Source organism: Salvelinus namaycush, chromosome 29 (assembly GCF_016432855.1).
Source record: "Salvelinus namaycush isolate Seneca chromosome 29, SaNama_1.0, whole genome shotgun sequence".
Classification (NCBI taxonomy): domain Eukaryota; kingdom Metazoa; phylum Chordata; class Actinopteri; order Salmoniformes; family Salmonidae; genus Salvelinus; species Salvelinus namaycush.
The window spans coordinates 36,249,689-36,272,866 of NC_052335.1; the positions used below are offsets into that span (position 1 = coordinate 36,249,689).

The window sequence follows — 23,178 nt, forward strand, 5'->3', positions numbered from 1 at the left end:
GACCCGGAGCCCTATGGGGGGGGGGGGGACCCGGAGCCCTATGGGGGGGGAACCCGGAGCCCTATGGGGGGGGGAACCCGGAGCCCTATGGGGGGGGAACCCGGAGCCCTATGGGGGGGAACCCGGAGCCCTATGGGGGGGGAACCCGGAGCCCTATGGGGGGGGAACCCGGAGCCCTATGGGGTTCTGGTAAAAAAAGTAGTGCACTCTAGAGGAAATATGATGGCATTTAAAAACACATAAATATGAATTGTAGGAATCTGTCCTTACTACTGAATAGTGCTGGTTCCAGGTGTAAGGGTCAAAATAAGAATACTGGAAGAGATAGAGACCGGTACACTGTCCAATAAAGGACTACAATTATTCCCGTTTAGCCTCTGTTTTTGGATTTATTCCTCTTTCTCCCCTCGACAGTGCGTTGGTCTCCATCTCCTCCAGTCATTTCGGACACAGCTCTAGTTTTGACGAAGTTAGTCCGAGGTGGGTGGAGATTGATCGGGTAAAGCATTGGCTGCTCTCCCTGGGCGGAGTGGTGATGCCTCTCTCTACTCGATGAGCTTCTTTGCCTTGAAGAAGCGTCGCAGGTAGAAGACCTGCCAGGTGGCCAGGCCAATCAGACAGCACATAGAGAAGATGCTGAAGTACAGGACGCGTGTGTTGGTGGACTCTGGAAGAACAGAGTTAGAATTAAAGAAATATTATAGAAGTGACTTTTTTTGCTTTCTATTTTTCCAATTATATTCATTAGTATTTATTTGTAAACTGTATTGAGACTTTTGTTATACGCACTTTAAATAAATTGTGACTTGATAGATGCGTAAGTGAATGAGTGATGAACATTTTTTTTTTTTTTTTGTGTTGACAATGAGCTAAAACTAAGCATTTGTGGGCCAATACATAACTTGAGAAACGTAACAGCAAGTTCCACAAGAATCATGCATGTATTAACAAACAAATGGGAGGTTTGTGTTTAAATTTGAGTTGCACAATCCTTTACCAAGTTAGGATCAGGCTAGAATACATTGTGGTACTACTTTATCGCTCTTCTTACCGTTGGTATCCCTCATCTCCTCCTCTCTCCTCTTCATGTAGGCAAAGTCGTTGACGATGGACTCTGATAGGTCCTCCAGCCGCCTTAGCTCCACCTCCAGGGGCTTCAGCTTCTCCACCTTGGCGATCTGAGTGGACGAGAGAGCCGCCAATCAAAACAAATCTACCAACAATGCAACGCCACAATCCATCCCATGTCAGTAGGTGTTAACTGGATTTCTGATCTCTAGATGTTTGATGGACAGGAACAAATACAATCAATTGTTGTTGTTTTTTAAGTTTGAGAAATGTGAGTGGTCTTCCGTAGCTCAGTTGGTAGAGCATCGCTCTTACAATGCCAGGAGAGTCGGTTTGATTCCTGGGACCAACCATACCTAAATTGTATGCATGCATAACTGTAAATCACTTTGGATTAAAGTGTCTGTTAAAATGGCATATATTTGTGTTATATTATTCAATAGAAGCTTGGACTGTGCTGTGACCCAGTTTGTCCAGTTGGGGGCGCTCTTGAGCTGTGCAGCAGTAGTGCCAGACCGCAGCAGAGAACAGTTTGTGCTCCTGTTCATGTTGAACTAATGACAATCTGTCTGGTATGTAGAACGCTCTACGCTTCCTCCTGCTTTAGTTTAGCAAACGTATTGATTCCCGAGCAGAGAATCTGGTCCCACAAGCTACAAGCTACAACTTTAAAAAAGGGATAAGATCAGCAGATGTTGGAAACCTTTCCAAATCGTTTTGTTCTGAACAAACAGAACCATTATTATGTGTGTTCGGTTCCACTCTTCCGACCAGCAAAATAAAGTTCTGAACCGGTTCGAACCACAAAAAAAGTACTGGTCTATATCTTTCCTTTATGTTCCTTTTTAAACCTCTGCTATATGTATATATATATTATTATTTTTGTTTACATTTAGCTCGCCATTAAATTAGTGCTGATAGAGAAGCTTGCTGTGAAGTGGGTAAACAATTTAATCTGTATAGGAAAGTCCTTTAAGAGCAAATAGTATTTTAATCATAATGGAAGACAAACACACTGTGCTGCCAGTCAGTGCGAGGTGCAACTGATATTTTTAGGGGGTGGAGGAGGAGGAGGCTTGAAGCGCTGGACATCTTGTGATGACATGTATTATCTGAATTAGGCCCACAGAATTATACCTACAGAGGAACGGCTTCTATGGAGGAGCTTTGAACGTGTTTAAATGTCAGAGTTGGTTTAACGTTGGATCAGAGCAACCGTTAGCTCGCTCGCTAACAAGCTTCAGTGTTCAGAGCGGCACCAGAATTAAAAACACGTCCTACCTTTTTGTAGTTATTAAATCCAATGTGAAACGTGATAACTAGAGTATACTTAACTAGCATGAAAAAGTCAATCCATTATTCTCCAATTAAAAATATCTCCCTAATATCTGAATTACGCCGTCAGTATGCTACAGTAACCTAGGCTCCAGAGGGGGGGGGGGGGCTACAGTAACCTAGGCTCCAGAGGGGGGGGGGCTACAGTAACCTAGGCTCCAGAGGGGGGGAGGGGCTACAGTAACCTAGGCTCCAGAGGGGGGGAGGGGCTACAGTAACCTAGGCTCCAGAGGGGGGGGGGCTACAGTAACCTAGGCTCCAGAGGGGGGGGGGCTACAGTAACCTAGGCTCCAGAGGGGGGGGGGCTACAGTAACCTAGGCTCCAGAGGGGGGGAGGGCTACAGTAACCTAGGCTCCAGAGGGGGGGGGGGGCTACAGTAACCTAGGCTCCAGAGGGGGGGAGGGCTACAGTAACCTAGGCTCCAGAGGGGGGGGGGGGCTACAGTAACCTAGGCTCCAGAGGGGGGGAGGGCTACAGTAACCTAGGCTCCAGAGGGGGGGGGGGCTACAGTAACCTAGGCTCCAGAGGGGGGGAGGGCTACAGTAACCTAGGCTCCAGAGGGGGGGAGGGGCTACAGTAACCTAGGCTCCAGAGGGGGGGAGGGCTACAGTAACCTAGGCTCCAGAGGGGGGGAGGGCTACAGTAACCTAGGCTCCAGAGGGGGGGAGGGCTACAGTAACCTAGGCTCCAGAGGGGGGGAGGGCTACAGTAACCTAGGCTCCAGAGGGGGGGAGGGGCTACAGTAACCGAGGCTCCAGAGGGGGGGGGGGGGGGCTACAGTAACCTAGGCTCCAGAGGGGGGGGACAGACTACAGTAACCTAGGCTCCGGGGGGGGGGGGGGGGCTACAGTAACCGAGGCTCCAGGGGGGGGGGGGGGGCTACAGTAACCTAGGCTCCAGAGGGGGGGGGACGACTACAGTAACCTAGGCTCCAGAGGGGGGGGACGGACTACAGTAACCGAGGCTCCAGAGGGGGGGGGGGGGGGGGGGGGCAACAGTAACCTAGGCTCCAGAGGGGACGGACGGACTACAGTAACCTAGGCTCCAGAAGGGACGGACGGACTACAGTAACCGAGGCTCCAGAGGGGGGGGGACGGACTACAGTAACCGAGGCTCCAGAGGGGGGGGGGGGACTACAGTAACCGAGGCTCCAGAGGGGGGGGGGGGGGCTACAGTAACCTAGGCTCCAGAGGGGGGGGGGGGGGCTACAGTAACCGAGGCTCCAGAGGGGGGGGGTGGGCTACAGTAACCTAGGCTCCAGAGGGGGGGGGGGGCTACAGTAACCGAGGCTCCAGAGGGGGGGGGGGGGCTACAGTAACCGAGGCTCCAGAGGGGGGGGGGGGACTACAGTAACCGAGGCTCCAGAGGGGGGGGGGGGACTACAGTAACCGAGGCTCCAGAGGGGGGGGGGCTACAGTAACCTAGGCTCCAGAGGGGGGGAGGGCTACAGTAACCTAGGCTCCAGAGGGGGGGGAGGGGCTACAGTAACCGAGGCTCCAGAGGGGGGGGGGGCGCTACAGTAACCTAGGCTCCAGAGGGGGGGGACGGACTACAGTAACCTAGGCTCCAGGGGGGGGGGGGGGCTACAGTAACCTAGGCTCCAGAGGGGGGGGGGGGACTACAGTAACCTAGGCTCCAGAGGGGGGGGACGGACTACAGTAACCGAGGCTCCAGAGGGGGGGGGGGGGGGGGGGGGCTACAGTAACCTAGGCTCCAGAGGGGGGGCTACAGTAACCTAGGCTCCAGAGGGGGGGGGGGGGGTCTACAGTAACCTAGGCTCCAGAGGGGGGGGGGGGGCTACAGTAACCTAGGCTCCAGAGGGGGGGGGGGGGGGGGGGCTACAGTAACCTAGGCTCCAGAGGGGGGGGGGGCTACAGTAACCTAGGCTCCAGAGGGGGGGGGGGGCTACAGTAACCGAGGCTCCAGAGGGGGGGCCTACAGTAACCGATGCTCCAGAGGGGGGGGGGGGCTACAGCAACCGAGGCTCCAGAGGGGGGGGGGCTACAGTAACCTAGGCTCCAGAGGGGGGGGGGGGGGGGGCTACAGTAACCTAGGCTCCAGAGGGGGGGGGGGGGGGCTACAGTAACCGAGGCTCCAGAGGGGGGGGGGGGCGGCTACAGTAACCTAGGCTCCAGAGGGGGGGGGGGGGGCTACAGTAACCGAGGCTCCAGAGGGGGGGGCTACAGTAACCTAGGCTCCAGATGGGGGGGGGGGGGGGGCTACAGTAACCTATGCTCCAGAGGGGGGGGGGGGGGTCTACAGTAACCTAGGCTCCAGAGGGGGGGGGGGGGGGCTACAGTAACCTATGCTCCAGAGGGGGGGGGGGGGGGGGGGGCGGCGGCTACAGTAACCTAGGCTCCAGAGGGGGGGGGGGGGGGGGGGGGGGGGCTACAGTAACCTAGGCTCCAGAGGGGGGGGGGGGGCTACAGTAACTGAGGCTCCAGAGGGGGGGGCTACAGTAACCGAGGCTCCAGAGGGGGGGGGGCTACAGTAACCTAGGCTCCAGAGGGGGGGGGCTACAGTAACCGAGGCTCCAGAGGGGGGGGGACGGACTACAGTAACCGAGGCTCCAGAGGGGGGGCTACAGTAACCTAGGCTCCAGAGGGGGGGGGGGGGGCTACAGTAACCTAGGCTCCAGAGGGTGGGGGGGGGGCTACAGTAACCTATGCTCCAGAGGGGGGGGGGGGGGGGGGCTACAGTAACCTAGGCTCCAGGGGGGGGGGGGGGGGCTACAGTAACCTAGGCTCCAGAGGGGGGGGACGGACTACAGTAACCGAGGCTCCAGAGGGGGGGGGACGGACTACAGTAACCGAGGCTCCAGAGGGGGGGGGACGGACTACAGTAACCTAGGCTCCAGAGGGGGGGGGGGGGGGGCTACAGTAACCGAGGCTCCAGAGGGGGGGGACGGACTACAGTAACCGAGGCTCCAGAGGGGGGGGGGGCTACAGTAACCGAGGCTCCAGAGGGGGGGGGGGGGGGGGGCTACAGTAACCTAGGTTCCAGAGGGGGGGGGGGGGGGCTACAGTAACCTAGGCTCCAGATGGGGGGGGGGGCTACAGTAACCTATGCTCCAGAGGGGGGGGGGGGCGGCTACAGTAACCTAGGCTCCAGAGGGGGGGGGGGGCTACAGTAACCTAGGCTCCAGATGGGGGGGGCGGCTACAGTAACCTATGCTCCAGAGGGGGGGGGGGGCAGTAGCCTACACATGGACATGCAAAGATTTCCAGCTGGCAGGCAGACACTGAAATAACTTTGAGTGACAAAGAGTGAGGGCTTTGTATAGGCGCTTTGTTGCAATTTATGTGGTACTGGTGAAAAATAACATTGTTAACAGGTTCCAATGCTTTTAAAATAACGGTTCAGATCATTTTGTTTTTTTCCGGTTTTCGGTTCTGTTCCCTGAAACGGTTCCAACCCTTGCTGATAGGGACAGCATAGAAAATCAGGAAAACATGATTTTGGCTGGGGGATAGATCTGTTTCAGAGGCCAATGTCAGGAAAACATGATTTTGGCTGGGGGATAGATCTGTTTCAGAGGCCAATGTCAGGAAAACATGATTTTGGCTGGGGGATAGATCTGTTTCAGAGGCCAATGTCAGGAAAACATGAATCCCTGATTCATCAAAATCTCCCAACTCAATTAAATCAGGGGGGGGCATTCGTTAAAAAGGGAAGTGAAATCAAAATGTCAGAGGGGGGGGGGGGGGTATGCAGATAGCTGTCACAGTAGCAAGACATTGCGTTGGCTAAAGACAAGAGAGATTTTAGCCAACTTTCATTTCCCACTTTCCTCGCCAATGACGTTCTATTCGAATACCACACACTCACACAGTGACGTTACGTACCTCAGCATGTTGCACTGTACAGTACTCACCCACACAGGCATGTTGCACTGTACAGTACTCACCCGCACAGGCATGTTGCACTGTACAGTACTCACCCGCACAGGCATGTTGTACTGTACAGTACTCACCCGCACAGGCATGTTGCACTGTACAGTACTCACCCACACAGGCATGTTGCACTGTACAGTACTCACCCACACAGGCATGTTGCACTGTACAGTACTCACCCACACAGGCATGTTGCACTGTACAGTACTCATCCACACAGGCATGTTGCACTGTACAGTACTCACCCACACAGGCATGTTGCACTGTACAGTACTCACCCACACAGGCATGTTGCACTGTACAGTACTCACCCACACAGGCATGTTGCACTGTACAGTACTCACCCACACAGGCATGTTGTACTGTACAGTACTCACCCACACAGGCATGTTGTACTGTACAGTACTCACCCACACAGGCATGTTGCACTGTACAGTACTCACCCACACAGGCATGTTGTACTGTACAGTACTCACCCACACAGGCATGTTGTACTGTACAGTACTCACCCACACAGGCATGTTGTACTGTACAGTACTCACCCACACAGGCATGTTGCACTGTACAGTACTCACCCACACAGGCATGTTGCACTGTACAGTACTCACCCACACAGGCATGTTGTACTGTACAGTACTCACCCACACAGGCATGTTGTACTGTACAGTACTCACTCACACAGGCATGTTGTACTGTACAGTACTCACTCACAGGCATGTTGTACTGTACAGTACACACCCACACAGGCATGTTGTACTGTACAGTACTCACCCACACAGGCATGCTGTACAGTACTCATCCACACAGGCATGCCCACACTAACACAGACACCAGTAGCTGGCCTAGTCCTCCATCCCCACTCATGAGCCTCGAGCTCAAATCAGTATTCAATTCTCAATACAACCCTAGATATGATAACACACACACACACACACACACAGGGTACCAGTAGCTAGTCCAGCACACACATTGTGTGATACCCAAATTACACTCCCTCTGCTGTTTCCTGAAGTCCACGATCACTGTATAGGGAATACAGTACAGGGAATACAGTAAAGGGAATACAGTACAGGGAATACAGTGATCGCATAGGGAATACAGTACAGGGAATACAGTAAAGGGAATACAGTGATCGCATAGGGAATACAGTATAGGGAATACAGTGATTGTATAGGGAATATAGTACAGGGAATACAGTGATCGTATAGGGAATATAGTACAGGGAATACAGTGATCGTATAGGGAATACAGTGATCGTATAGGGAATACAGTGATCGTATAGGGAATACAGTGATCGTATAGGGAATACAGTGATCGTATAGGGAATACAGTATAGGGAATACAGTGATCGCATAGGGAATACAGTGATCGTATAGGGAATACAGTGATCGTACAGGGAATACAGTAGAGGGAATACAGTGATCGCACAGGGAATACAGTATAGGGAATACAGCGATCGTATAGGGAATACAGTATAGGGAATACAGCGATCGTATAGGGAATACAGTATAGGGAATACAACGATCGTATAGGGAATACAGTATAGGGAATACAGCGATCGTATAGGGAATACAGCGATCGTACAGGGAATACAGTGATCGTATAGGGAATATAGTACAGGGAATACAGTGATCGTATAGGGAATACAGTGATCGTATAGGGAATACAGTGATCGCATAGGGAATACAGTATAGGGAATACAGCGATCGCATAGGGAATACAGTATAGGGAATACAGCGATCGCATAGGGAATACAGTATAGGGAATACAGCGATCGTATAGGGAATACAGTATAGGGAATACAGCGATCGTATAGGGAATACAGTATAGGGAATACAGTATAGGGAATACAGTATAGGGAATACAGCGATCGTATAGGGAATACAGTATAGGGAATACAGCGATCGTATAGGGAATACAGCGATCGTATAGGGAATACAGCGATCGTATAGGGAATACAGCGATCGTATAGGGAATACAGCGATCGTATAGGGAATACAGCGATCGTATAGGGAATACAGCGATCGTATAGGGAATACAGCGATCGTATAGGGAATACAGTGATCGTGAACTCCAGGAAACAGCAGAGGGAGCGCCCCTCCAAACATTTTGGTCAAATGAAAGGCTTCGTCTCTACTCACCTCCTCGTAGTTCTTGGCCTCCACTCCGTGCTTCATGTCCAGATTAACCAGCTGGTCTGGGACTCTCCCAGTTCCTGGGTGACAGAAGATACACCTCATTCAGTACATTTCCATGCAGGACTTTAACTCAGCTCATTCAACAACAGCAAGCAATAACACACAGCAAGCAATAACACACTCGTTCCAGTCACATGGAGTGCGTTCAGCAGGACGCAATGTTTCTTTTCACTCCGATAGACATTTTCAACATATCCCATTTCTATCTGCAATGTTCAGCTACTGTAGACACTTTCCCAATCCTCTGGTTTCTTGCACTTCACATTTCCCAAAATAATAGATCTCACGTCATATACAGTGTCAACGTTGATGATCACTGTGTTAGAATGTACAAGTTATAAGACGACACGGTGTCATACTCTGGGGTCGTTCTGTACACAATGAGCCTGTTTGTCGTGTCACACGCCTCCTGAATCCTCTCAGGTCTCCTTTCTATGGGCACCGAAGATCTGTTTCCCTGAATTACATGTGAAAGCCTAACACTGTAATATCAGATTTTATAACTTAGCTAGTCATGTTGGCAATAGAACAAGCTTTCAAATGATGCCCACCTGACCCAGATTGTGACTTATAATGGTTTGTTTTTGGATTGCCTAAACAACAGGTGTGGGGATGCTGGGATGTGTCCCACCAAAACAAAAAGTGTGCTCGCTCTAGTTCCTCAACAACTCAGCTAGGAAAGCTCAAAATAAGCAACGTATAGTTGAAGACTCTTCTTTGAGTCATAAAAGTGCATTAAAATGACTTAGAAACTGTGTACACTTTGGAGAGGTGTGAGGCAACCAGTTAGTCCTCTAACTCACTCAAACCGTGTCAAACCGTGTCATTTTTTTTTTTGTCTTATGTTGCACTTACTCCACATTTCCCAGAAATATTATTTAGTTACTGAGTGTATCCAGAGTATTTTCAGATTTCGTTATCAACAAATGCTGTGAAAAGTACAGTAAATGTAAAATGCACATAAAAATCAACAGTGTAACGTTTGCTTTCAGTCTTGTCAGGTGAACTGACAAGACATTTGGGTAAATCATTTTCCCATAATATCCTAAATGTTCCCTTTTCAATTCCTACCATGGTTATGTATTTTCAGATTTCTTCCATAAGAAACATTTCAATTCCCCAGAGTGTAATGGGTTAAGAGTTGAAACTGCAGTGTTCCTTGGGGGGGAGGGGGGGGGTCTCAGAACCCAGAACCAAATGTAGCAATGTGCTGGCCAGCCTATAGATGTGGTAGAGAGGTCAATGGAACACAGACCGTAGGAGGAGACAGAAGGACGCCGGATTGGTGCACAATCAACAAATATGATCAAACAAAATTGATATTTATCAAATCTGTCATGATTTATGCATTGTAAAAGGCCCCCAATGTGGTTACTAAAGTCCGATTTGGTTATATTTGGTTGTTTTCTCTGCATAACATTTACAACTAGTACCTTTTTTTTAGGTTAATAAGAAGTGACTGCTAAATGCTAACTCCCATTCATATAAGCTGGTTAGCATAGCTAGCATTCAGAAATCGATGGTGGAGGTCAGTCGTTTTTTTTGTTTACTGTAATACAGTTGATTGGTAACGATGACATGAGCATGTATTGGGGGGGGGGGGGGGGGGGTTGACATCTATACAAGCATTATACTCTTGATTTTTTATCTCAACATAGTGTGGAATACACATATAAACAACAGCCTAAATGTAGGCTAATTTTGCAGGGGGGCAATGAGGAGATTCGAGATCTTTCCCACACGCTTTTCCATGGCATTTCCATTGTTTGGGTCAAGTTCCATTGTCTTCTTAACCGCATCTAAGGCCTGAAATCTAGAACCTGTTTTGCTAACATTTCCCCTCATGTACAGTGCATTCAGAAAGTACAGACCCCTTTGACTTTTTCCACATTTTGTTACGTTACAGCCTTATTCTAAAATGTATTAAATTGTTTTTTCCCCCCTCATCAATCTACACACAATACCCTATAAATGATGAAGCAAAAACAGGTTAAATATCACATATACATAATTATTCAGACCCTTTACTCAGTACTTTGTTGAAGCGCCTTTGGCAGCGATTACAGCCTTGAGTCTTCTTGGGTATGACGCTACTACCTTGGCAGACCTGTATTTGGAGAGTTTCTCCCACTCTTCTCTGCAGATCCTCTCAAGCTCTGTCAGCTGCACAGCTATTTTCAGGTCTCTCCAGACATGTTCAATCGGGTTCAAGTCCGGGCTCTGGCTGGGCCACAACGACATTCAGAGACCTGTCCCGAAGCCACTCCTGCATTGTCTTGGCTGTTTGCTTAGGGTTGTTGACCTGTTGGAAGGTGAACCTGCCCCAGTCTGAGGTCCTGAGCACTCTGGAGCAGGTTTTCATCAAGGATCTCTCTGTACTTTGCTCTGTACATCTTTCCCTCGATCCTGACTAGTCTCCCAGTCCCTGCTGCTGAAAAACATCCCCACAGCATGATGCTGCCACCACCATGCTTCACCGTAGGGATGGTGCCAGGTTTCCTCCAAATGTGACACATGGCATTCAGGCCAAAGAGTTCAATCTTAGTTTTATCAGACCAGAGAATCTTGTTTCTCATGGTCTGAGAGTCTTTAGCTGCCTTTTGACAAACTCCAAGCGGGCTGTCATGTGCCTTTTACTGAGGAGTGGCTTCCGTCTGGCCACTCGACCATAAAGGCCTGATTTTTGGAGTGCTGCAGAGATGGTTGTCCTTCTGGAAGGTTCTCCCATCTCCACAGAGGAACTCTGGAGCTCCGTCAGAGGGACCATCGGGTTCTTGGTCACCTCCCTGACCAAGGCCCTTCTCCCCCGATTGCTCAGTTTGGCCATGCGGCCAGCTCTAGGAAGAGTCTTGGTGGTTCCAAACTTCTTCCATTTAAGAATGATGGAGGCCACTGTGTTCTTGGGCACCTTCAATGCTGCAGAAATGTTTTGGTACCCTTCCCCAGATCTGTGCCTCGACACAATCCTGTCTCGGAGCTCTACGGACAATTCCTTCCACCTCATGGCTTGTTTCTTTGCTGTGACATACACTGTCAACTGTGGGACCTTGTATAGACAGGTGTGTGCCTTTCCAAATCATGTCCAAATCAATTGAATTTACCACAGGTGGACTCCAATCAAGTTGTAGAAACATCTCAAGGATGATCAATGGAAACAGGATGCACCTGAGCTCAATGTTGAGTCTCATAGCAAAGGGTCTGAATACTTATGTAAATAAGCTATTTATTTTTTGTATATATTTGCAAAAAATGTATAAAAAAATAACTGTTTTCGCTTTGTCATTATGGGATATTGATAAGGGAAAAAATATTTAATCCATTTTAGAATAATTTTGAAACAGTCAAGGGGTCTGAATACTTTCCCGAATGCACTGTACTTCATGTAATGGTTAGCATTACAAAGAGTGGCAAGGAGTGGAATGATAACTCAGACTGGTATTCAGGCTAGCTACTCATTTGTTAACAATCTGTCACAAGACACTACTTGTGGATGGCGTAATGCAGTTAGACTATCAATTACATTGAGCAGAGCCTGCTCTTTGCAAACATCTATGTTAAGAAGTACCATCACTTTCTGTACCACAGAAGAACAACTATACACATTATGTATGTCCCAAATGCCACCCCATTTAGGGCACTACTTTTCTCAAAGGCCTCTGGTCAAAAGTAGTGCACTTAAATAGGGAGCCATTTTGGGACGTAGATTAACTTACCCATTGGGGACTTGCTCTCAAAGCACACTTCAAACATGTCATAATCTTCTGTTGTGAAGGCAAACTTCCCTTTCGTTGCATCTTCCTTCGAGTAGAGGATGTGTCCTGATGAGTCTGTGATCTAAAAACAGGTGACAATAACAAAATGACATAAAAAGGTAGAGATACATCACGTTATGACAGCTGCTGCATCATGGCAGTCGCTATGGGCAATGTTGTGTTTACTTAATTACGTGTAATGTAAACTCACACACAAAATCTGCTAACTTTGTCAATAGGCAAATGATAGACATATTCTAATCCTGCGTTCCCTTTGCTGACATCCACATGATAAATCTACAACATGCTAACATAGCTAGCCTAGCTAGTAGGTTACACGTATCACAGAGTGGATGGGGGGAGCTAAGACTGACGTGTAACATCCTGAATGAATGTTCACCAACTCAACTGAAACTAAACATTAAATTGGGTTAGCAACACAATAACAGTTAGCTCTGATCTGCAATTTTCAATTCCTTTACACATGTAATACTTCATGAACTTGGTTTGAGAAATGTACAATTCTGCTATTTATGTCAAAATCATTTCACAGGGCAAAAACCAGGAAGGATCTGTCACAGGCCCAACCAGGCTAAAGTTAGCTAGCAAGCTAACCATAGCTAGCTACAAACTAACAGCAGCTGTGAACAAGACATTGAGCTAACGAGCCGTTATTGGAAGCAAATGCACATAGATAACTCGCTGAGTTATCATATCCACGTATTGCATTCCGTTGTGATAACGTTACTTCTCATCGGGAAATGATATGACCAAACTACGTTTGGGCCTTCACTGCTAACAGTTAGCAGCTAACTAGCTTAGCCGAGCAACGTCGGTATTGCCAACATCATCAAACTCACCTTCAGGTTGGTTTTGGTGTTGGACTCGTCGTTGATGTCATACTCCCCCGTGACGAGCACGTCTTTGTGGATCTCTTCCCGAAGACATTTCCTTGAATTTACAGGTAGAAAGAAAGAAATCGAAAATACCGATTCAATGAGAACAGGTAAAAGCAGTAGGGCAGCGAACCGAGCCATGGCTACAAGCCGAATAAAACACGAGCAACAGCTAGGTAACTGAAACTCCGCTAAAGAACTCAAATTCTCCATAGCGCCGCAGCTGTCAAGGAGGGCTGTTGACAGTTTGGTCTGATAGATGGATAAATAGATAGATAAGAGTCCATAATAAAGCGCCTGTAAAATCATATCTATCTATTATAATTTGGGGGTGGGGGTGCTTATATTTGTCAAGTGTTTTGGCATATCCAAACTCTCCTTGAAACACCTGCAGTGGAGTGGGATCACAGCCCAGGTCACCATTGTACAGCAATTATGTTTAGTGCCTTGGTTTAGTGCCTTGCTCAAGGTCACAGTCGGCTCCGGTATTCAAACTAGCAACCTTTCGAATATTGGCCCAATGCTCTAACCTCTAGGCTACCTGCCACCCTTTATCTAGATATACCTGTATTGGTCTCATTTGAAAATGTATTTTATCACTCTTCTGACAGTAGCTACGTGGTCCTACCAGTTAAGTGAAGAATGTTTGGTGAAAAGTAGCATTTCATTTGATTACATAATGACCTAACAAACCAGAGGGTACAGTAAGTGGTTAATCCTCAACAGCATTACACAACAGACCATATCACATTCACAGTTACTGGGTATTCTGAAGATCCCCCAAAGCTATTATTTTGTTGTCAGCAGCGGCTCAGGGATTACACAATTAGGATTGATGGAGCTGTCCGGTTTCCAGGGAAACCTCCGCTTCCGGATCCCCTAGAGAAGACCCAGCACTCCAGTCGGCCCGCTAAGAGCAGAGGCTGTCACTGAGTGAACACTAATTATTGGACAGATAAAGCTGTGTCTCCCACTGGTCTTACTGCTGTATGTCAATTCACCCCTCTGAATATGTCACTCTCACTGCCACTATTCTGAATTGCCATTACCCCTAAGTTTGATGGTATTTAACCTCTATTTATCCAGGTCTCACTGATTAAGATCAGATCTATTTTACCACAAGAGAGGCCTGATATTCTGCTGTCAAAATTCCCTACATGAAATTGCAGTGACCTGCCATTTCCACCAAAGACAAAGTAAAGCTACTGACCTTCCATTTCTACCAGAGCCATAGATAAAGCTACTGGCCAGCCTCTGTAGAGCCATACAGTAGATAAAGCTACTGACCTGCCTCTATAGAGCCATAGATAAAGCTACTGATCTGCCTCCATAGAGCCATAGATAAAGCTACTGATCTGCCTCTGTAGAGCCATAAAGCTACTGACCTGCCTCTATAGAGCCATAGGTAAAGCTACTGATCTGCCTCTATAGAGCCATATATAAAGCTACTGACCTGCCTCTATAGAGCCATAGATAAAGCTACTGGCCTGCCTCTGTAGAGCCATAGATAAAGCTACTGATCTGCCTCTATAGAGCCATAGATAAACTACTGACCTGCCTCTATAGAGCCATAGATAAAGCTACTGGCCTGCCTCTGTAGAGCCATATATAAAGCTACTGACCTGCTTCAATGGAGCCATAAAGCTACTGGCCTGCCTCTGTAGAGCCATACAGTAAAGCTACCGCCCTGCCTCTATAGAGCCATAGATAAAGCTACTGACCTGCCTCTATAGAGCCATAGATAAAGCTACTGATCTGCCTCTGTAGAGCCATAGATAAAGCTACTGATCTGCCTCTATAGAGCCATAGATAAAGCTACTAACCTGCCTCTTTAGAGCCATAGATAAAGCTACTGATCTGCCTCTATAGAGCCATAGATAAAGCTACTGACCTGCCTCTATAGAGCCATAGATAAAGCTACTGACCTGCCTCTATAGAGCCATAGATAAAGTTACTGACCTGCCTCTATAGAGCAATAGATAAAGCTACTGGCCTGCCTCTGTAGAGCCACACAGTAGATAAAGCTACAGGCCTGCCTCTATAGAGCCATAGATAAAGCTACTGACCTGCCTCTATAGAGCCATAGATAAAGCTACTGATCTGCCTCCATAGAGTCATAGATAAAGCTACTGACCTGCCTCTGTAGAGCCATAGATAAAGCTACTGATCTGCCTCTATAGAGCCATAGATAAAGCTACTAACCTGCCTCTTTAGAGCCATATATAAAGCTACTGATCTGCCTCTATAGAGCCATAGATAAAGCTACTGACCTGCCTCTATAGAGCCATAGATAAAGCTACTGACCTGCCTCTATAGAGCCATAGATAAAGCTACTGGCCTGCCTCTGTAGAGCCATATATAAAGCTACTGACCTGCTTCTATGGAGGCATTGATAAAGCTACTGGCCTGCCTCTGTAGAGCCATACAGTAAAGCTATTGACCTGCCTCTATAGAGCCATAGATAAAGCTACTGACCTGTCTCTATAGAGCCATAGATAAAGCTACTGGCCTGCCTCTATAGAGTCATTGATAAAGCTACTGACCTGCCTCTATGGAGCCATAGATAAAGCTACTGGCCTGCCTCTGTAGAGCCATACAGTAGATAAAGCTACAGGCCTGCCTCTATAGAGCCATAGATAAAGCTACTGACCTGCCTCCATAGAGCCATAGATAAAGCTACTGGCCTGCCTCTATAGAGCCATAGATAAAGCTACTGACCTGCCTCTATAGAGCCATAAAGCTACTGACCTGCCTCTAAAGAGGCATAGGTAAAGCTACTGATCTGCCTCTATAGAGCCATATATAAAGCTACTGACCTGCCTCTATAGAGCCATAGATAAAGCTACTGGCCTGCCTCTGTAGAGCCATAGATAAAGCTACTGATCTGCCTCTATAGAGCCATAGATAAAGCTACTAACCTGCCTCTGTAGAGCCATAGATAAAGCTACTGGCCTTCCTCTATAGAGCCATAGATAAACTACTGACCTGCCTCTATAGAGCCATAAAGCTACTGACCTGCCTCTAAAGAGGCATAGGTAAAGCTACTGATCTGCCTCTATAGAGCCATATATAAAGCTACTGACCTGCCTCTATAGAGCCATAGATAAAGCTACTGGCCTGCCTCTGTAGAGCCATAGATAAAGCTACTGGCCTTCCTCTATAGAGCCATAGATAAACTACTGACCTGCCTCTATAGAGCCATAGATAAAGCTACTGACCTGCCTCTATAGAGCCATAGATAAAGCTACTGACCTGCCTCTATAGAGCCATAGATAAAGCTACTGGCCTGCCTCTGTAGAGCCATATATAAAGCTACTGACCTGCTTCTATGGAGGCATTGATAAAGCTACTGGCCTGCCTCTGTAGAGCCATACAGTAAAGCTATTGACCTGCCTCTATAGAGCCATAGATAAAGCTACTGACCTGTCTCTATAGAGCCATAGATAAAGCTACTGGCCTGCCTCTATAGAGTCATTGATAAAGCTACTGACCTGCCTCTATGGAGCCATAGATAAAGCTACTGGCCTGCCTCTGTAGAGCCATACAGTAGATAAAGCTACAGGCCTGCCTCTATAGAGCCATAGATAAAGCTACTGACCTGCCTCCATAGAGCCATAGATAAAGCTACTGGCCTGCCTCTATAGAGCCATAGATAAAGCTACTGACCTGCCTCTATAGAGCCATAAAGCTACTGACCTGCCTCTAAAGAGGCATAGGTAAAGCTACTGATCTGCCTCTATAGAGCCATATATAAAGCTACTGACCTGCCTCTATAGAGCCATAGATAAAGCTACTGGCCTGCCTCTGTAGAGCCATAGATAAAGCTACTGATCTGCCTCTATAGAGCCATAGATAAAGCTACTAACCTGCCTCTGTAGAGCCATAGATAAAGCTACTGGCCTTCCTCTATAGAGCCATAGATAAACTACTGACCTGCCTCTATAGAGCCATAAAGCTACTGACCTGCCTCTAAAGAGGCATAGGTAAAGCTACTGATCTGCCTCTATAGAGCCATATATAAAGCTACTGACCTGCCTCTATAGAGCCATAGATAAAGCTACTGGCCTGCCTCTGTAGAGCCATAGATAAAGCTACTGATCTGCCTCTATAGAGCCATAGATAAAGCTACTAATGTTAGTGGAATTAAATCATTCCTCTAATGTACTCATTAATTAAATTCAATCTGTCTATTTATAAGAATTTGTAAGATACTTATTAACATAAAATAGACAGGATACAGTCTTATTAAAATTAGATAATAGGGTTTATTCTCGGAGCAAGCTCCCATTTGATCATAAACACAGATTTATATACAAGATATGACGTCATAGGTTACAGAATGAGTCTCATTGTCCTGACAAATAGAAAACAGGTTCAAAAGTTCATTTTAACCTCACAGGGCACTCACATGAAACACCATATAATCATTTATCCTGAAGGCTCACTATAATTGATTACCACTTTAGCAGACAACTCAAGATAATGGAAGACCTAAAAAGTTTATCTAAACACCTCAGGGCTAAGTTGGGTCAGTTCAACCATAGTTTAACGACCCTTTCTGCTTATTTTATGACCCACAACACAAATCTCTTTTCACCAGGCATGCAGAGTTCAATTTGTTATAGTTTTATCTAAAGCTAGAATTTGTTTTAACTATTTATTAACAAAATTCCTAACAATCCACCTTAAATAACAAAACAATTCATAGCTACATATCAAATATCATATAGAAACATAAATGTTATACAAGAATAAAACCACATAAATACATGTATTTACACTCCATCAACATCAATGATTGTTCTAACCTTCATCAGAAACATAACTCTATATTTAGGATTTTCGTTACAATCTTCATTAAAGAAACAGTCTATACATTGAAACTTGTAACCGTCTAAATTCTCTAAACGTCAAATACAGTTTCATCCAATCTCGGTTCCTCATAATTAAAAGATCCGGAATCGTTCTCCACTAGATCCGGCCCCATACATTCATCCTTCCACTGGTCAGAGCTTAGAATTGATCCGTACTTCATCATCTGTTGTGTCATCGATTTCTCCAGAATCCTGGAAATGAGAACTTTCACACACGGAATCAAACCACATCCGCACAAAACTAATACAGTCACACAGGTGAAGGTAGCCCATAACACAGTAATCATGACATTTTTCCATTTCCCAAACATACTGTTAAACCAATTAGTCAGAGAAGTATCCACCCCTGAGGTCACTGCCAACTCGTGAGCTAGGGTGGTTAAACCTGCCAAGGCCTTGGTCACTGATCCATCCGGAGCTGTGTTACTTGGGATAAACGTACAGCACATCGACCCGAATAACACACAAACCCCACCCTTTTCTGCCTATAACATATCTAACGCGATTCTATTCTATTCTGCCAAGCCATTCATTACATCTCTGGTATAATTGATCTAGTCCACATTCTTATTGAGAGTGGACCACTTAGAAAATACTTAACTCTAATCCTGCTAAGATCTAATTCCTCGCTTTGAATTGGATCTGAGTAAGGGTAAAGAGCATGCCTAACTGCACTAGTGCACAACTACCGTTCCAATTGGTAGGCAGGTTAGGTCACAGCTTCATACCTCCACACTCTAAACCTTTTCATCTGCCAGTCAGGTCCCTCATTGTCTTCTCGGTTGTAACATTCTCAGTCCTATTGCATGTACTGACTCCCCCTACTTCCCATCCGTGTGTTATGTAGCGATCCATAAAATCCTGTCACTGTGAAAGAGAAAATCTGGATGTAATCGGCACCTGGGGACACATATCACAGATCAATGCAACTGTCATAGTTCAGCTTCCTGCCCTCTTGAACCGCTTTATCATACAGGCCATTCCATGGGTGTAGCAATTCCATCAAATGGAAAGGAAATGGTTATGAACTGAGGTTTTGCTGAGGCATGCCTAACCATAGGTTAGAATCCCATAACAGTTTCCACCTCAATCACTTCCTTAAAATCTTTCATCTGAACCATCCACATCGGCCTTGGCTCTGGACAACTCTACGGTCAGTATCTGCTTTGTCTGGGGCTCTGCTTGTATTCTGGCTGACTATCATCTGCTCTAACTTCTCGTATTCGGAATGGCACTAGGTTGTCAACTGAAACCCTTACTTTCACTACTCTTCATCTTCCATACTGGGTATGTAGATTTATGTAGCCCTCATGATGTGAGCTATAACCTGTTTCCATGAACTACACAGGGACTTTCATAGATGTCTTCCACAATGGCTGCTCTTAGTCCTAAACTGCCAAGGAGTCAGAGGCCCCATTTGGTCTACATAGAACTCCACTGAGACTTCCTTCCCAATCCCACTCTCACTTCCTGTTTATCCAAATCAAGTGATCTCTTATGCTTGGTTAATACAAAATCCTCATTGTCTAACTATGTGTCAATATTACCCTCTGGCCTTCTTGGGGTTCATGGTGTATCAGAAATATGGCTCCCACAACCAGACAGCTCAGGATGGACCGCCCACCTATAAAGCCCCACCCTCTCCCAGAGAAAACATCATCAGCAAGAAGCCAGACACACTTTCACTTCTATGAACAAACACAGGAATGGAATGACGGGAAAAGGAAATCTTAATCCGAGAGATGGCCCCCGGAATTCTGTTAATTCCAGTTCTCCTCTCGGACACTGTGCTTGTTCGACAGTGTCAATGTGTCTTACCCTCCCGCAGTGTGATATGAATCCGGGTAGCTCTTTCAGCTAGCTGTTACCAGGAGTCTTGGTATGGTCCCCCCAACAGGCCTCAGGGACTGGATTGAGTGACTTCACCTGTAATTCACCTGTAGTGCATAAAATCTTGGACATACAGGTTTGGTTAAACAAACAACCTTTTCATGTAATTAACAATACTTCTTTCTATTTCTATATCTGCTTGTTTAGCTAGATTTTTTTATTTATTAGTTTATCATCCAATAGGCCACATCCTATCCTAGACCACAACTTACCCATCCCCCCTTTGTTACCTGGCTCTGCCAGGTAACAACCTTGCCTAACCTAACCAATGACTTAGGTAAAATTAGTTTAAATTATCCTTATGTTTGACATTATCATGTAGGAACGCCCCTTTCATTCGCCGCATGTCCAATTCTCCCTTGGGCGTCCATTCATATCTATCCTTTTCCAATTCTCTGTCAAGTGACTTATCTACTTTAAAAGGTATCTGTGCTGCTTATATATGTTCTTAAATATATATATATTTATTGATTTAAACCGTATCCCTCTTCTCACCTATCTTATTTCACAGCCTACGTTGCTCATGTCCTGGTTCCCCCCTCTCCACTCTGCTCTCAAACCTTCAAGATCTCAACAGTGCGTGGCAGACCCCTCTGTCTGCCTTTTTCTCATAATAGTCAATAACAACTATGTGTTCCATCCAAATATTAACTAAGTGTCTCACTGTTTTGGCTTTATCTAAAATCATGGATAAAAAAAAAAAAAACATGTCTTATAGTGTCAATCTCTAAAGTCCTTACATAACCTTAATCAACCTATCAATAATCCTAAATCATCACATATGCCATATACCCCTGTCAATTTTAATACTATTTAAATAAAAATCTTCTAATGGCCAAAACAAATGGTAACCATATCAAATCCTTTCTTTACTAATAAGCTCTCTCCCCCAGGAGTCCACTGTTTTTTATTAAATAATAACATTGGTTAACCTTAAACTCAGTCTCATTAATATATGTTTTACAGTGTGGATACCTTATCCACAGTAAATTACCACTCCTAAGAACTAAAACTTATTTCTTCTCATAAATAATTTTAATGCTTATGTATTTTCCTGCCCTATTGGCTTAAAATATCTCCTGTCCAAACCTCAATGTATCATATCTTCCCTCATTTATTATTGATGACAAAGGGGATTTTTCCAGTTGTAATACCAAATCAATAATAGTCAATTAATTTACCTCAAAACTAGTATCTCAAATGACCACAAATGCATTATCTTCATGGCCCTCCCCTGAAGCTGATCAGACTTCAAGAGACAGCCATGATAAAGGTCAAAGGTTATACCACCCCTGTATAGTCATGTTCCTAGACATTTCAAAGAACCCTTTATCCTTAAAATCAAAAAATTCACTTGTGTAATTAAAACTCAGAAGATAAAAACTCATAAAACTCCATATGTGAGCATGCCCCTTTAAAATACCTTTGCACTAAAACAAAACAGTCCTAACAAATGTTTTATGTGTGTATATTTGCAAACCTTAATGAAAAAACAAAAACCTTTCAGGCCCTTTCCAATTTGGTCGTTTATGGCCTCAATCTCACTCCTCAATCTCAAAATAATAGTTCCAGGAAACATCCAAGGAGACAATAAAACTCGCACTCTCCCAGGAAAAACACAAAACGCCTAACTAGCATTCACTGTGCTACATCAATTCAGAAACTCAAAAGTGAACTATTAACCAAACCTAATGATAATTCCTCTTTACCTCAAATCATTAATCATAAGTTTTAAACAACGTCAATGTATATCCTACTTAAGTGAACATGTTAGCCTTAGATGCAATTAACCTGATATTTATTATCTAACCGTATTACTTTTTTCCTCTGTCGCAAATGTCTTACATTTCTCAGTGTAAGAAATCAGTAATTTAATCCCAGGTATTTAATAAAAATGTAAACGTATTTTCCCATGGCTCCTTCAACTTACATATTTTAGATAACTTCCATCCGTCCCGGAAGAAGGAATCCTACTTAAACACACCAGAATACAATGTTTATAATCAATAACCATCAGAATCCATTATTACTATGTTTTACGATTCAGACATTCAGATCTCCCTTCACACAGGTGAATATAGTCCAATAAACACCATAAATCAATGATGCCCACCTAGCGAATCTGTTGCTAGTTTTTAGCATCTTTCCTAACTACCCTGACGATTTACAGCTACTTTTAAAAATGTATCTGGAAATGTTTATCAACTTCTGAAAAGTGACTCAAAACCATAATGGACGCATTTTCCTTCTAAATGACACAAACACTTTTCTCTGCCACACCCCATTCACAACATCATTGCCGTGGCGACAAAAATGCCTTGTGAGTGATGTCATCAACAGGCGCTCAACCCAGACCCAAGCCGCAACGACTTTCAATGAATTGTAAATAATTGTTGGCTGTCTGCAGCAACAGTAGTACGGGTTCGATAAACCAAACCTAATTTATCACATCTGTTGAATCAGAACTTACAACATCTCTCAATCAAAATTGTACTGCCAGAAGTACAGAAAAGAGTGTACCTGAACAACGGTCAAACCAATTTAAATAACGTTATTGTTTATCAAACGTAATGATTGTAAGAAATTGTATTAGATATTGGTAACTTGTTTTAACAACTTCTCAACATTAGCTTTAGTTGACACAATATGCCCACACCCCCTCTTTCTCTTGGACATATGCTGGACTCATTAGACATATACACGACACCCACAACTCCCCTCCCCCATGACAATCACACAGACACACACAACTCAGGGTTGGAGCTTAAGACAAAGAACTATCTCAGGAACCAATGGAACGTGGACACCAGGCCTGTTCAGGACTACCCAAGACCCAGATCGACCAATCGGAAGGCCAGACTTCCAGATCAACCTACTTTGCTTGTTGTCTATATAAAACTGTACAACTGTTGAAACTACTCTCTTTTCCGGACGGTTCCATAAGAATCAGACAGAAAGAGCCTTGCTGCAAGATTTTACTAAGATATCTTTACATGTGATTAAACGGCCTTATTATAAAATTATCCACCTCGTCCTATTGTCTCCTCTTGTTCTCCTGTCAACAGTAAACGATTTATCAACAGACTTGGTAAGCAGAGGATGGTTACATCTTTGAATTCGGCCCAATAGAAAATTAATCGGACAGGAGACGAGAGGGAGAAAGATTCCAGAGGAGAGGTGACCTTTTCGAGGGAGAATCGCAATTCAACCCACCCAGGAAACTGATCAGAGAGCTCGATACTAAAAGGTAAGCAGATGCCTGTTTAATCAA

At 45.5% G+C, this 23,178-nt stretch overlaps 1 protein-coding gene across 1 annotated transcript; it reads right to left on the reverse strand.

The window, feature by feature from the left end:
- Positions 1–15: 15 nt before the first annotated feature.
- Positions 16–13,320, reverse strand: LOC120024411 (transmembrane emp24 domain-containing protein 10-like). The gene is made up of 5 exons (XM_038968649.1): positions 13,108–13,320; positions 12,209–12,329; positions 8,439–8,512; positions 1,052–1,178; positions 16–667 (listed from the first exon to the last, which is right to left on the reverse strand). The coding sequence occupies exons 1-5, from the start codon at positions 13,282–13,284 to the stop codon at positions 546–548; spliced, it is 621 nt and encodes a 206-aa protein (XP_038824577.1). The 5' UTR covers positions 13,285–13,320; the 3' UTR covers positions 16–545.
- Between the last annotated feature and the right edge of the window lie 9,858 nt (positions 13,321–23,178).